This window comes from Epinephelus moara, chromosome 10, assembly GCF_006386435.1.
Source record: "Epinephelus moara isolate mb chromosome 10, YSFRI_EMoa_1.0, whole genome shotgun sequence".
NCBI lineage: Eukaryota > Metazoa > Chordata > Actinopteri > Perciformes > Serranidae > Epinephelus > Epinephelus moara.
The window spans coordinates 4,686,241-4,701,965 of NC_065515.1; the positions used below are offsets into that span (position 1 = coordinate 4,686,241).

General features: G+C 41.2%; 1 protein-coding gene across 4 annotated transcripts; it reads right to left on the reverse strand.

Annotated features, from left to right (window-relative positions):
* Positions 1-71: 71 nt before the first annotated feature.
* exoc1 (exocyst complex component 1) lies at positions 72-13,898 on the reverse strand. 4 transcript variants are annotated; one of them, XM_050055262.1, is made up of 20 exons: positions 13,833-13,898; positions 12,991-13,122; positions 12,780-12,910; positions 11,591-11,750; positions 11,255-11,272; positions 10,404-10,591; positions 10,027-10,254; positions 9,498-9,630; positions 9,165-9,274; positions 7,423-7,572; positions 6,047-6,155; positions 5,395-5,439; positions 4,833-4,996; positions 4,302-4,415; positions 4,014-4,093; positions 3,629-3,857; positions 3,140-3,323; positions 2,847-3,046; positions 2,526-2,720; positions 72-508 (listed from the first exon to the last, which is right to left on the reverse strand). In XM_050055262.1, the coding sequence occupies exons 2-20, from the start codon at positions 13,112-13,114 to the stop codon at positions 356-358; spliced, it is 2,715 nt and encodes a 904-aa protein (XP_049911219.1). In that variant the 5' UTR covers positions 13,115-13,122; positions 13,833-13,898; the 3' UTR covers positions 72-355. The 4 variants fall into 4 exon arrangements, with proteins under 4 accessions (XP_049911219.1, XP_049911220.1, XP_049911221.1 ...); XM_050055263.1 differs by lacking the exon at positions 11,255-11,272; XM_050055264.1 differs by lacking the exon at positions 5,395-5,439.
* Positions 13,899-15,725: the final 1,827 nt, after the last annotated feature.

A 15,725-nucleotide genomic window follows, 5' to 3' on the forward strand; every position in this document is an offset into this window, starting at 1 on the left:
AGCACAGAGATTTACCTTAAACCTAACATCATGTGCTAACAATAAAATAAATACAACCATTCGACACAGCATTGCGTGGGTCGGCAGCTTCAGATTTATTATTTACATATGACATAAAGAAATAAAAATATAACAAACATACTTGGAGCAGAGTTGATGAATCTCAAAGAAACAAGCGCACACACAGTGCAGAGATATCTGCATCACTGCTCAATGTACAAATCCCTTTCATTAATACACACCGACACACACAGAGGAAATGTTCATTGTCCAAATAACAGTACAGGGTAGTTAGTGAGTAGCTAGTGTATCATCAGCCAGTGTGAGGCAGTTGTGAAAGTGCATAGCAGCGAGACTAATGAGACTGAGCGATGCTGGAGAAGTACTCCAACATGTCCTGGATGGTGAACTCCATGGTGATCCCAGACCCAGGGTAGCATCGGCCGATCAGGTCCTCAAAGTGCTTGTACTGACGGATGAACTCGTCCTGCATGGAGTGCCACACCACCTGGTGGAGACAATCAGCAAGTGCAACAGGTCAGGATGAGATAAGGATACACAAGACTGAGCAGCTGAGCAGTTTCACATATTAAAGGTCCAGTGTGTGAGATTTAGTGGCATCAAGGAGGTGAGGATTTTAGACTGGAACCAGCTGAAACTTCTCAAGGTTAAAATTCATTGACTATTGTGTTTTATCTATTTTTACTTTTTATTGCTGCTCAGCATGTCTGTGCTAACATGCTGTTTGTTGTTGTGTTATTTTATTGTACTGGTGCTCTGCTGTTGCTTGTTGCTTTGCATGGCTTCTGTTCTATCTTGACAATTTCTACTTGCTGTAGTCAATGCTGTCTTGATGTCTTATGCTGTCTTTGTCCTGTAATTTTTTTATTGAGTTCAAAACATCTTGCCAAAGGACTGCAGTTGATAAATGTGTGTTGTCCTTATAAATAAATAAAAAATCCAGTGTTTATTGTTCAGGAGGTTTTTACCAGGAGCCGAATCATCGACAGAGGTCTCTTCCTCCTAAAAACAAATGGACCAGGGGTCTCATTTATAACCATTGTGTACGCACAAAATGAGGCCTGAAAGAAGCAGTCACTTCCCACACAAAATTTGTGAGGTGAGGTGAGAATTTTAGTGTGGAACTAGCTGAACCTTCTTCTGAAACAAATGGACCAGGGGTCTCATTTGTAAACACTGCGTATGCCACTTTCCACGCTAAATCTGTGATCTTTGACCCATGCTTCCGAACATTTTGGAGACAGGAAATTGGCGATGCAGGCGGTGAGATGGAAGCCTGACTGAAGAAACTGTCAAACATTTTTGGCGCACGCCATTTTTGGCTTTTGTCCATACGTACATTCATAGTATGGACCCTATGCATTATTTATAAAAGAGAACCCGGGTGACTAAAACCGGTAAAAACACTGAGCAAACAGGTTTAGATTTAAGTCTTTTTAATGCCAATGTTACAATAACCAAAACTGAAGACAACTACTTAGGGTTAGGGACAATTTTGCCCAAATGTTTGTTGTAACATAAAACACAACATTTTTGTCTCCTGGTGGAGACGAACAGAGAATAGAACCGGGAAATATTTGGCATTTATTGGCACGTTTTGTTGTGTTTTCTCATTCTGCATGTCGTATTCCACTCCCTTAATTCCCATCGTGCAAAGCTTTAAAACCTTCTTGCACTTCCAAAAGTCATCAAGGGCACAGTGACAGCTAGCTAACACACATTGGATCATCTGCTCTGAGCAAAAAAATTATATTACTAATCAATTTTGGAGATTTTACAATGCAATGTCAGAAAAAAATCCTAAAATCCTACCTCCTACATCTTTGAATTTTTAATACTTTGAAAGACTGACTTAAGACATTTTAAAAAACAGATTAAGGCCTTATTTTTAGATGAATGATTTACAATCCTTTAAAAGACTTTTTTATGGATCTGCAGAACCCTGTTAAAAGCAGTTTTACGATACAAATCCGTGTTTATCCTACGCCGTGTGGCACATCGCAGACGGGCCACTACCCCACCCCCTGCTAACGTGTGCTCACCTTATTTCTGATACAGACGATAAGGAGGTTTTTATCAGTAGCCAAATTGCCTGCAGAGGTCTTCACCTCTCCAAAACAAACGACCCAAGTGATTTAAACAGGTAAATATTCTGAATAAAGCAGTCTTAAGTTAAAAAAATATTTTTCTGACGCTCTCCTCGCTGAGAGGCTGCCAACTATGGTGGCCGACGAGAATACACAAAATACATATGGCCCTATCCTGAGCATGTGTTTGGTTTGTCCATTCTGGACTACTGTAGAAACATAGTGGTGCAACATGGCGATCTCCACTGACAAGGACCCGCTCCCTGTGTAGATATAAACAGCTCATTGTAAGGTAACAAAAACACAATTCTTATTTTTTAGGTGATTACATACTGAAGGACACACTGACATTCCATTTCTGCCAATATATCCCCCTAACTCCTACACACTGGACCTATAAAACTTCAAAATTCTCACCTGTAGCAGACTCTCCTCTTCACACAGATGTTTGTCCACCTTCTTGTAAAGGTTATCAAGTCCCTTTTTCACCTCTTTGCCAGGATACTCTTTGATAACTTTGCGCAGCTCTTGTTTGTTAAAGGCCAGCTGGTAGCTCACCTCCTCCTCACGAACACCCTGAGCCACACGGGCCTCGACTCCCTCAAAGAAATGCTGCAGGAGACAGATAACAGTTTACCCATGATGCACTGAAAACAACCACTCAGTAAATGCTCACATCGTGCATGTCCAGGAACATGATGAAACTTTGTGATAACTCTGAAAGATATTACAACTCACGTTGAGTTTTTCTAGAGGCTGGCCCAGAGAGTTGATGACGTAGGACTGCAGATGGTCTGTGTATTTGTGCTTGGCCTCTCGCCTCTCTGCATCTAGACACGAGATCTTCAGACGTGAAAGTGTGGAAAAGATGTGGTGGAAATTCTCCATCATCACAACATCCCGTGGTGTCTTCTGGCTCTCACTGGCAACCTTCTCCACTGAAAAGACAAACGACATTCAGGGATCAATTTCCAGGTATCACATAAAATACCACATCATCTATAGCCAGTTAGGTTGACCAGTGCTCTCACCATTCATAAAGACAGCCCTGATAAGTTTGACGTAAGCTTTGTCCAAGTCCCCTCTACGCTCCGCATTACGGAAGATGGTTTCCGCCAGCTCAGCAAACTCCTCAAACCCAGTGACAAACTGCAGGATACCAACTTTGCTCTTCTTAGAAATCTTCACTTCCTCCATCTGTCTGATCTGACCAGACTATGAGAAAAAGATAAATCATATTGAGTTCATAATGTGTGTATGACCTTAAAGGAATACTTCCCCCTTCCAAATGACATAGTTTTGCTGTTATTAAACGTGGACCCCAATGATTTCAATTCATCAAGACTTGCGAGACAAAGTTTTCTTCATGAATCCAACATAACATGGGGTGAGTAACTGATATACAAAAGCTTCTTTAGGGGGTGAATTACTCCTTTAACTCCACAAACAGTGAAAAGCAAGCATTAAATTTCCTTTTTCAAATGACTAGATTTTTCCTTTATCATTTGGACTCCACTCACAATGCATTTGTCAAAGTTCCTCTTGACAGTGACCAACACATTTCCCAAAGTAGTACTGAGGTAAGAGGCCGGGTCGACGTTTTCAGCTGTCCACACATGGTGACTCATCTTCACCAGCATGTAAAGAGAGTTAAAGCTGTCAATCTTGTCACCCAGGGCGATGAGACTGTTGAGCTCCAGCTCGATGCTCTGGAAGATTTTATTCATCATCAGCCGCACCAGGTCTTTCCTTGTGTCACAAAAAAGAAGCGAATAACAGAGTTAAATAAAAAAAGCAGTGACAAGTTTAACAAAGAAAAGAGAGTGATTCAAAGCAAATATGATTAATGTTTCTGGCAGGATTATATTTGCAGGAGAAGTGAACCAACGACAGGAAACTACTCACTCTGATGACAAAGAGTGTCTGTGTTCAGCCTGGGGAGGCATTCTTGACAGCGGGCCTCCATCTGCTTCCTCTGTTTCGGGCTGACAAGAAAAAAGACATTAGACATGACAAATCCAAACAAACATCTGCTGACGTGTATATATGAATGATGCTGCACCTGTTATTGTTGTTTTATATCATGCTTTCAGGCAAGAAAAATGTTGTGAAATGAGGGATTACACAATTTCATGTTACTAAAGACGACACATTTTGTATCATCACACGTCCATTATCTGATCACAGACTTACCTGAGCGAGAGGCGGTGTGACTGTCGGGTGCTGCTGCAGCTTGAAGAACTTGCTGATGAAGTCTTGTTCTGCGAGACACAGAGGCTCCAGCTCACTGAGGACCTGCTCAAATATCTGCAAAAACAAACACCCCCCATTTAATCTCTCGATACTGTTCACAGTTTTATTTCCATTTCACATTTACTGTTTTGATTTAGGGCTGTACAATTATGTCCAAAATATTAATCATCATGATTATTCATTGATTTTAGGGACAAAATACATTCAAGCATTGGATGATGATTTGTACAGAGGGGCTAGTTTTTTGCCTTCTGCTCCAGACATTAGATTTTTGTTTTCTCCTTCTGCTCTTTGTTGTATATTACTCTCCTTCTCTAGATTTTCTATGAACGGAACACCCATTTTAAACATCAATATTGCAGTCGATCATGTTCATTTAATTGTGGGATGCCAATATCATGATCAAGATTAATATTCTATGAATTGTGCAGTCATAGTTTGATTAAATCTTTGTTTATCTGGAAGCATCACCTTGTCAAACTTGGTCCTGTCAGCCACGTCCAGGTCGGAGGCGGACATGTTGCCCATGTCCAGCAGCGAGGAAGACTGGGAACGCCGGCTGTTGGAGCCCTGCACGGTCAGCTTGTTCAGGCTTGAGGTAGAGCCTGTCAGCTTCCCGGAGCTGCCATGAAGGCCTAATACAGTACAACGAATACAGTGATTCAATGTCACATGTGTAGTGAGGGTGAGTCCAAATCAAACTGCAGGCGTATGGAAGTCAATTATGACAATATTCAAAAATTCAGACAGTCAAATCATCAAAAATAACATGGGCATCAATGGTTAGCTTTTTAGGCCTCTCTCATAGAATCAGAATATGTGATGATACATTCAGCTGCATTGTGAAGACTTAGCACAAACCAACCAGGTACATGGAGACGTAATGGTTGGCAGGGTTTAAAGTGGTATGTATCGGGGTAGCGGAGGGCTTTGAGCAAAGGGGTCCTTTTAGTGCAGCTAATGTGAGGCACAGTGGTAAGAAGCAGAGAGAGTAATTGACGGTGGAATAGCTCTATCCAAATGTCATACTTACTTTCTGTTTCCTGTTTGAGTGCACTCTCTTTCCGCGGAAGCGTGGCTGCAGCCAGTTAGAAAGGCAGGCATCAAAGACAGAGACAGGTTAGGCTTAAAAACATGCAGCATGAGGAGGGGTGAGGCTAGATGTTAGATGTACAAAGTTACATATATGCTGACGTGCACTGCAGTGGCTTTAGGGAGGCTTGTAACTCGGACAAACCTTTGGAAAACATTTTTTTGTTTTCAGCAGGAAAAGCTGACAGAGAATGCAGAAAGCAGAGTTCTATAATTCTGCCAAAACCAAAGCTCAACCAAGAGTCCTCATCGGATTTTAAACACATAGTGTTCAGTCTTCAGCACTTTGGGAGCACACAGTAGTTGAGAAAATATGTTTTTGGTAACAGATGTGATACAGAAAAGGCTGTAAAAGAATGAGACAGTGTTTCCTTATTCATACACGAACGTTTGTGTGATAGTACAATACAAAATACATATTCAAGAGATGTTAAATTCTCATTAGCTTTGAGTAAACCACACGTTACGAAAAAGGGAGAAAAAGACAAAAACAGATGCTATTTGAAAATCCTAACACACAAATATCATTAACTCCAGAGGACAAACGTGCTGCATGTCTACACTCCAACAGGCCTGTGAATCGCAGCTCTTACCAAACTTTCCCTTGGCCTCCTTGGTTGTACCCGCCATCTTTATCTTGGCCACCTCAAAGAAGTCTTTGATTTCTCGTTCATATAATCTGCTCATGTAGTCAACGTAGGTCTGGGAAAAAAAAGAAAGAAAAAAAGGAGAATGCACTTGTTTAGATATTTAGTTCCAAAACACCACATCCTGAGTACTTAATTTTAAAGTGATATTTCAACATTTTGAAACCACACATAATTTGCTTTCTTGCTGAGTTAAATGAGAAGATCTAGACTCCTAGTCTGTACACTAAATACGCACACTGGACAGTTAGTTTAGGGGAAGCTGTTTATGCAAGTTTATTGTCTTTAGACTAGTTTTCATTGTTAGTTTTGCTGTTATCACATTAACTATGTGCGTTGCAAAATCATCCAAGACTCAAATCTTAGGGGTTACAAATTTAAAGGGAAACTTTGCTATCTTTCAATCTGCTTGTTTTTGACTCTGACAAGCTCAGATTGTTATTATAATATAATATAATATAATATAATACATGTGCTCTTCTTTACTGTTTGTTTGATTTAGTTTAGTCTGTTTCTTAATAGGTTCTAACCAATAGGGCTCCCCCTGAAGGTCGGAGATTCGAATCGTCAATCAGAGACCCTTCAGATTCCTTCAAATTGAGCAGCCTTTTTTTGTCAGTCAGTATGCACAGTGTACCGCTGATGTTTTAGTTCTGACACGTAGGCAGTTGCCCGGAGTCTTTGGCTTTTGTTTGATATCTAGTGTTGGCAAAATATGTCGTGACCCATCTTTAGCGCAGTTAGCTTGTTTACTATATTACGTGTCACTGTCGCTGTCACACTGAATGCCCCACTAAACTCTGTTCAAACTCCATATGGGAAAAGGCATGAATGGTCAATATTCATATTGAACAGGTAAATCTGATTCGATCTGTCATAATTATGAGTTGGGTGCAGCCCTACTAAACAAGTCTCGCTCAAGGAGAATTGAGTTGTTGCAGGGAGACAATACCAAACAAGCCAGCTCAAACAAAAGGTACAGAACAAAGTTTAATATCTCTGTTGGGTCCTTTCTGTAATGTTGTCAGACACCTATAAATCAAACTGAGCCTGTCAGTGGCAAAAACAAGCACTTTTAGTGGATGCGCATTGGCTGTCCCCTACTGCCTCAAAGGATTACACTGCAGCCCGTTTTACGGTTGCCGGCTACAGTGCTCTCGCTTAATACTGGACCAATTAAAAAAATTGTTGCTCCCATTAGTCACTTAGACAAAAACAAAATAGGGTTTCCCTTTGACCCACAGATATCAGAGTGACATCTATTTTCTCATCTCAGTATTTCCATTACTCCTTTAAACATTTTGTCAGATAACAGCACTGACCCTTGACAGGCCCTCATACTTCTCCCTGTGGGTGTTCTTCAGCCACTCCATGAGCTTGGCATAACGCAGCAGGTCCCTGTGGAGGGGGCTGTGTTTGGGCAGACTCAGCTCAGCTGTGTGCTGCGACAGGGTGGAGCTCTGGTCATGGCCCTGGATGACAAGAGAGAGGGGAGACAATTAGGATTACATTCTACACACGAACCTAATATTAAGTCCCATTCCATCTCTCTGTATACACAGACACACTCAACACACGAGGATATTTATCTTCCTATCACAAACATCTGTGGATAGGACACCTTACCTCAAATTACCACAAACCCAGATGTTTTCAAGGTAAACGACACATTGTTCAACTCATAATTCCACCACTTCTTCAGCTCAACTTATTGAAAAGCGCAACTGTTACTGCCATACTGATGTTCTCTTCACGTCCCCTCATTGCTATGATGTTCAGCATCTACTGCTTGTGCTACAAGACATGCACGCAGAGCAGACAGGCACAGGATTTTAATGATATGAGACCTTTTGCACAAAGCCAAGTTAGCACCCAAACACACAGAGCCCTCAGCTGAGTGCAGACAAGTGATGGAGGAGGAGAGAGATGAGCGGTGCCTCTTCAGCTTTGAGATCAAATGAGAGATGTTAAGTAGTTAGAAACATATTCCATGCAGTAAGGTATAGGCTATGTTAGGCCTGAGGTCTCTGAGGTAATGACATGTAAGTTGGAGTGAGGTATGAGAGGTCAAACATCAGCAAAGAGGGGGCAAGTGGGGCGTTACCGTGAGGGTACTCACTGGAAGCGACAGACAGGAGGACCTATAGAACTGAGGGATGGTCATTTTGAAGTGACTGAAGTGGTTGAACTGACACAGAGACAGAGAGCAGAGTGGGATGATTCAAAGTGAACAACAGGAAGAGTCAAGAATAGGAGGGACACAACTAGAAGGAAACGACACAAGAAAGCCCAGGAAGAGAGTCACAGCGAAACAGGAAGTCCATGATGGCGGAGACAGAGATATAAAGAGAGAGACAGAGCCTGGAAAAGAACAGGACAGACTACCTGGTGCAGCAGACTCACAAGAGCAAGATGTGAGGACTTAAATCTGGTTTATAAAATCCTGCTCCCTCTCCTCTGTTGGCCGGAAAACTGAGTAAAATGTTTTGTCTAACGATGCAGAGCAAATAATTTTGTAGCCTCTGAGTCTTCAGCATCTTAACCATCTCATCTAGTTGCATTGGTGTGATCCAGCAGGTTTTTAGAACGTTGCAGAACGGTGCGCTGCAAGTAGTTGCATGTTTTAACTCATCTCCTCATGAATCTTTGGGCTGGACTGGGCTATTAATCCAAAAACAAACCATGAAGGTTTAAAACAGCCTGCTGAAGTACCATTTTACTGATGTAGCCGGCCACGGAGAGGCTAGTTTTAACTACTTTATAGTCTTAACCAGTAACTACAGCTGTCACATAAATGTAGTGAAGGAAAAAGTAAAATATTAGTGGAGCAGAAAAATTGGATACACTAAAGTATCATTATCATTTTGAGTAAATCTACTGTTTATAAATGCTTTAGTACATATTTAATGCTTCAAAAACCAGGGACAGTAAATCAGAAAATAAATCTTTAAAGGAAATTCCTATGTAACACACCACCTGAAACTGCATCTTACAAAGCAGAGTACTTCTACACTTAAAGCTTTCAAACATGTTGAATCCCCTGTAAGTGTAGTTTGTCTGTTACCTGGTGAACAAACACATTGTTGAGGTGATTGGTGAGGCGGCGAGCGAAGGTGTCTCTCAGCTCAGCAAACAGGAGCTGTTGCTGTATCACAGCCATCAGCTTGTCGTGGCCTATGGAAGGAAAAGGACACCACTTTCATTTGATTACTAATTTCAGATAGGCATTTACAGGCAAGGAAAAGTGTATCCGCATTTGTACGCAATCAGCAAAGACGTCAGTTGTATTTTTCTAAAACATGTTCATTGAGTTTTAAGTTTTCCAAATTTGCAACTTCTGAGAGTTGCTCACCGGCAGTGAGAAACAACTGATAAGCAAGTACATGTGTAAACTAACCTGGTCGGAGGGCCACGTTCATGCACTGCAGAAGAGCTTCAGACGCATTGATGCAGGCCTCAATTCCTTTAGGGGAGGTCAGGTCTCCTTCCTGCAAGGCTCTGATGTGTCCCTTTGACAGGTCCATGTAGTTCTACATGAGGGAAGAAACAGTGCTGTCATCAAACAATGTAGCTATTCAATTCGTATTTAAAGGCTTCACATCTAGAAAATAGGATTGTTTGAATATTTTGCACATTTGCATTAGGATTATTTGAAATTTAAGTCATTTAACTCAGGTAAAAATATAACAAAATGGCAGATACTTTTTGTGCAAAAAGACCTCTGCTACATGTCTTTAAATTAGCATGTGTACCACAACAAACCACAGAGATGCTCGGATTACAACACACACAGGAAGCGTGACTTAATTCTTTGCTCAGGTCGCCATCACTCCCCTATATCTTTACATAGTTAATAGTGGTTTGCTGCTATATAAATGCTCTGAATTCTTTAATTCAGCAATCATAACTTCAAACATGTTCCTTACCACTAAGAACTGGATCTCATCCAGCAGTTTGACGTTGTTGGTGTTGCTGATCTGGATAAGGCGGTTGCTCTGTGAGATCTGGTCCATCTGCTCCTTGACGCTCTGGAGCATCTCCTCATAGCTGCTCAGCTTTCCCTCGATGGTGTCCACCTCACCCAGTGCCTCATCCAGCAGCTGCATCAGGATATTGACCTGCTTCTCTGATGCCATGATGGACTGGATGTTGGCCTTAGAACATTCAACAATGAAAAGGTATTATGCTATGTTTCTTAACGTAAATATTTTTGTCCAAGCTCACCTGCAAAATACGATCATAGACAAGTACAAAACTTTGTATACTTTTCATTCATTTTTAGTTAAGCAGTCGCTTCACTCACCCCATCTAGAACCTGCAGCTCCCTGGAGAGCTGCTCCGCAAAGGCCTCAGCGTTGGAGATGGCATACTCGCACATCTCCATCATGCTCTCGATGTCCTGCTCTTCACGTGTGCTCAGCTCCTGGTAGTCGTCCAGGGCATCCTCATCGCCCCCGGCAACACTCTGACTCTCCCCACTTGGCACAGACTCTAATGCCACAAAAACATACATGGAAATGTACGTTGAAGACATGAGCACAAACACAAAGTTCAAGACACATTGTGGTATCTTCCAACACCGAGATTTACACACATCTTGTGAGAACTACAAACAAAAATACATTTGGTGATGGGGAATGGCATTTTCAGAAGAGTCTTATAAACTGTTGTCTTTTACCACCAGCTACTCATTTGCTACCAGTAATGGAAGAGGTACACCTGTAATCTGAAATGGCTACTATCAGGTTTGTTGTGGCTGATAAAAACGACTGATAGACCTCTGTAAATCAAATTACAGTCCAACAACTTAACAAACAACTGCACTTAAACCTTGCTCTTGTACAATCAGATATAACATGGTCTACAAGTTTCAGTCAAATTAGATACAGAGAACATTAATGAACACGTCAGTGAATAATCCTAGGAATTAAGATGAAATGGACAAGTAAAAAAAAAGCTAAGTGAGTCAAAAACATGGCCTAAATGTGTGTAATGAGTACTAAAAAAAATGAATCATGCCCAGCCATATTTAGTGTCAGATAATTCACACAGAAGGAGCTTTAGGGAGGTGAGCGTCTCTAATGAGAATGGAGGTTTGAGGTCATGAGGTAACAATGGAAAGGAGTGAGGAAGGGGAAGTTAAGTCCTACCAACCTTCCGCTTTAGGAAGTTCTGGCCAGAGAAAGTTTAAGAGAGAAGAGTGAGAATAAAGAAGAATTTAACACAGAAAGCCATACCACAAACCAAGATACAAAGAAGAGGTCAAACACTTTTTTTTTTAAAACATGCAATTAATAAATAAACTAAACCAAAATCCAGCAGAGATTCTCACTTCTGGGCTAAATTAGACCAAACATGACCAATGCACTCTAGGGTCAACACTATTGGTTTAAGAGGAAGAGACAAGCCTTTAAACAAATATAATCAAATCATGAAAAGAGGCATGTGCTCACAGGGCGTGGCTACAGAAAGGACAGAGTGATTCCACACCTTCCAGCAGCTGAGAACTGACATTCACAAACTCCAACTTCTTCCTCAGGTATCGCTGGTTTAGCTTCCAAATGCAGGAGATAAAGGAGTTTTTCTCAGCTGTGCTGCTGGCTACCCACCGGTACACCTTCTCAAAGTGAAGGTCAAATTCAGGGTTTTCCTGAACAGTAACAGGAGAAAGAGAGCGTATGAGCACTGGACATTTATCTATAACAAGTGAACAAGGTTATGGGTTTAAAAAGTATAGGATACACCAGTGGTTCCCAACCTTTTATCTTTTGACTAAACTGATACAGAAAAACTGATAAACAGTACAATTAAGCCAAAAAGTGAACACAATAACTGCAAAAGTTTATGTGAAATAACAGTGAATGAATTTTAAGCAGATTTTCTCACTGAACATTACATCAGTGTCGACTTTTTTCTGATATTTCTAGGAACTTTTTGTGCAATTTTCAATCTACCTACTTATTTTCACAGTTATTAGTAACTAGTTACTAAAATGTACAGGCAGAGGGTAAAGTCAAATAACTCTGGGTATCCAGCAACCACTACCACCAGTTTCTCCTCCATTGTTTACCAACTGTAAACTTCTTGTTGTGGCCACCTCTAAAATCATCCGGTTAGAAAACGGGAAAAAGCGTAAATGACGCGGGGCACTTTTCCAATCTGAGTTGAAGCTTTTTCAACTCGAGGAGGTCAGAGCGCTCCAGTAAAAATGGCAGGCTCCTAGAGCGCAGAAACGCGAGACACGTAGCAAGGCAAAAAGCTTCATTTTTATTAAAAACAATTACAAAAAGCCACCTCCAGCTGCTATAACGCTTTCTGTGTGCTTCTTTTTTTTTGATATACTCAGTTGTTTTCTTCTCCCTGATGCTTGGCCCTGGTTCTCTTAGCTCTTTAGCTGTTTTGACCTCAGGTATTCATTGTGCGTTTATCCTGTGAGATTTTTATTAGGTTAACTTCTTGAATTATAATATAAACTTAAAAAATAACATTTTGTTTTCTTCACATAATTGAATGAAAAACTGAAACATACGCTGGCCTGACTGAGTATTTGATTTCTTTTTAAAAAGTTTTCTTACACCCCTTCAAACCAAGAAGTGAGCCCCCCATGAAGCTTTAGCGACCCCTTATGAGGGTCGGGACCCCCAGCTTGGGAACCAGTGGGATACACTATTTGTCTGACCTTGCTTGCATCTTTGGCATCTACTTCTGTCAGATCTCGGAGCTCCCATGTCTGCTGTCGTTTGTAAAAGTCCCCCTTGTCAGACTTTTTCACCTTAACCACTTTAACCTGGACGGGCCTCTCTGTCGTAACTGGAAGATAACAAGCACATCATTTCAAAAACATTCAGCCTTTGTCATTAAAAGATATATTTACAGAAGAACTCATTTACCTGTGGCACACAGGAAGCAGTTCTTCTTTTTCTTCCCTGCCTTGCAGACATTAACAATGCCCAGGAGACGCTCATCATTGGGTGTGAAGATGTCCCTCTGGAGAGCATGCTTGATGGCTGTCATGGTGGATGCTGTCATACAGGATACAGGATGTAGCAGGTACTTATTATTATGAACATAAGGGACACACTGTAGTCATACATGCATGCACACGTAATGTGAGGTTTGATTTACACGCCATTCAGCCTGAATGGCTTTTCCTCCCCAAGTGCCAACTACCCAGAGCCATTTCAAGACAGGATGTGCTTATGACATGGGACAAATCCCGGACATCAGTGCGCACATATCGAGCTAACATTTCCTTAATTACACGCACACATCACTATAAGTGTTCTGCATCTCTGTTAATGTCATGTCGGAAAGTATTCTCAGAGGTTGCCTTAACCTGTGTCAGAAAAGTGCTAACTTAACGGTTGCTAGCTTACAGGATATCAGAGGCTGTTGACATTGACTCCACAACAACAGAGTGACTGTGAAACACCTCAAAATGGTTTTAAAAAATACGTTTGTACAGTCATACAACTGCCGCTGTTGGCCACACCAACCAGGGGCCAAAAATAACTGCACTGTTCTCTGTGTCTGTTAGCTTGCTGGCTGCTAACGTTCCTGCTAGCTTGACAGAGCTAGCCGCTGTTAGCATCAATAAAGCTAAGCTAGCTGAAAGAACAGGCAGCGGTTGGGACTACATCAGCGAAATATTCAACTAAATCACCGTGAATGTTTAATCGGAATGCACTCTATCTGTATTTTAAAAGAGATATGTATCATGAAAAGCTGCTACCTTGTTTTATCAGCCCACCAGCCCTTTGCACAGCAAGCACCGCCCTCTCCCTTCCTGGTTCACAGACGGAGCGGTCATGTGACAGCGACGGTGTCAACATCCACATCCACCCACTGAGGGAGTGTAATGTGTAATGCTGCTGCATCCACTTTCTACATCTCTTGATTCATTTGCGCACTTTATAAAAAATTATAATTATTTGCACTGAGTAAAATAGGTTAAAGGACTCTCTACTCCTTCTTCTTCTTCTTCTTCTCACCTGATCTTAAGGCCCTGAGTTCTTGTGTCGAAAACTAGTTTTAGGACCTTCATACCTTTTTAAAGCAGATGTTGTGCTTACTTTTTACCTATTCCTAAATAATTTATGTTTAATTAATTAAGTAATGTTTAATTTAAGTATCCTGACAGTGGCGGATTCAGGCTGTCTGAGGAGCAGGGGCAAAAAACATAAAATGGGCACCAGCTGCACGTGGAGGGGCACCAGCATGTTTTATAGCATGTAGGGCAGTGTAGAGTCTTTCAATAAAAAACATTACATTTAAATCCTCTGAGGCAACAATAGACTCACAAGTCAGTCTTTAGACGCTTTGCTTAACTAAAGACTGATGACTTTCTCCCTGATTTTGTGTTTAGATGGGCGGATACAATTTCAGAGTTTAAAAAAACTCCCTACGTTGCAGAACCAATAGTAAATCCACAGGGCGGTCCTTTGTTGGCTCGCTGAACTCTTGTGCTCGTAAACATAGTCCGACTAGAAACACGTGTAGCGGTACAAAATGGCTCATGTCGCTGTAAGTCCTTCATTTCCACAATCTTGTGGACTGAGCACACATTTGATAAAACGGAGTTAAATCTCTCGGCATCCATTTTCAAGCTCTCTGTGTGTTTGTGTCCTTGCAGACGAGAAAAGGGGGAGTGCACATTTCTGGGAGGGCGTGTCCTTTTCAAAAATGCAAGAGGCGTTGCTTTGTTGCCCGCCGTTTTCGCCGGTGTGTTAAACACACTTTAGAAAGGAGTGTCCCCAGACTATCAGAAGGCGGAGATCTCTGATTGTCTGGTGGCGAGACTAAAGCAACAACAACAAACCAATGTCCAATCTGCCAGGTTTCTTTGAGTGTGGTGACCCATTTATTTAAGTACATGCTCACCTTCACACAGGTAAATCATTGTATGTCCATAATCAATCTCATGTAAGTTTCCACTTAATAGGGAATTTATACGTCTGTGTAATCGACACCGTAGCCTGACGTGCACCTCCCCAGAAATGTAACTGCACGTCACGGTGACGCAGACCTCCTGTCTGTTTCTGTAAACTGAAACCATTTCCCTCAGTGGAAACGAAGCTATAATTTCCTTTTATTTCACAGATAAGAAACAATAAATTGTGAAGACAATAAAGCCTCCACAAAAATAGTATTTTAAGTCTTGTGTGTGATTTATCCTTCGGGATTTATCCAGGTTTCATATGAGAAGAGGAAATCTCCGCTTGTCGCTAGGCTAATTTATAGGCTACAATGTAAAATGCCATAGGCTGGCGCTAAATAACGTTAGCATGTTATATTTGTTTGGAAAATGTGTTTAGTACAAGACAGTTGTTGTGTCTGTGAACTTTGTGAGTTGTAAATGAGTCAAATTGTGTGGCATTACCTTTGTTACATGTTGCTGATTGTACCTGGTTTTATATGAGAAGAGGAAAAGATCGCTGGCCGCTAGGCTAATTTATACAATGTAAAATGCCATAGGCTTGTGCTAATAATGTTAGCATGTTGTATTTGTGGAGAAAATGTGTCCAGATTAGTGTTTGTCTGTGAATGCTGCGAGTTATAGTGAAGCTGATTTGTGTACCTGTGTTTGATATTGCTTCTATTAAGCCATGTTTAATGTATGTTTAAT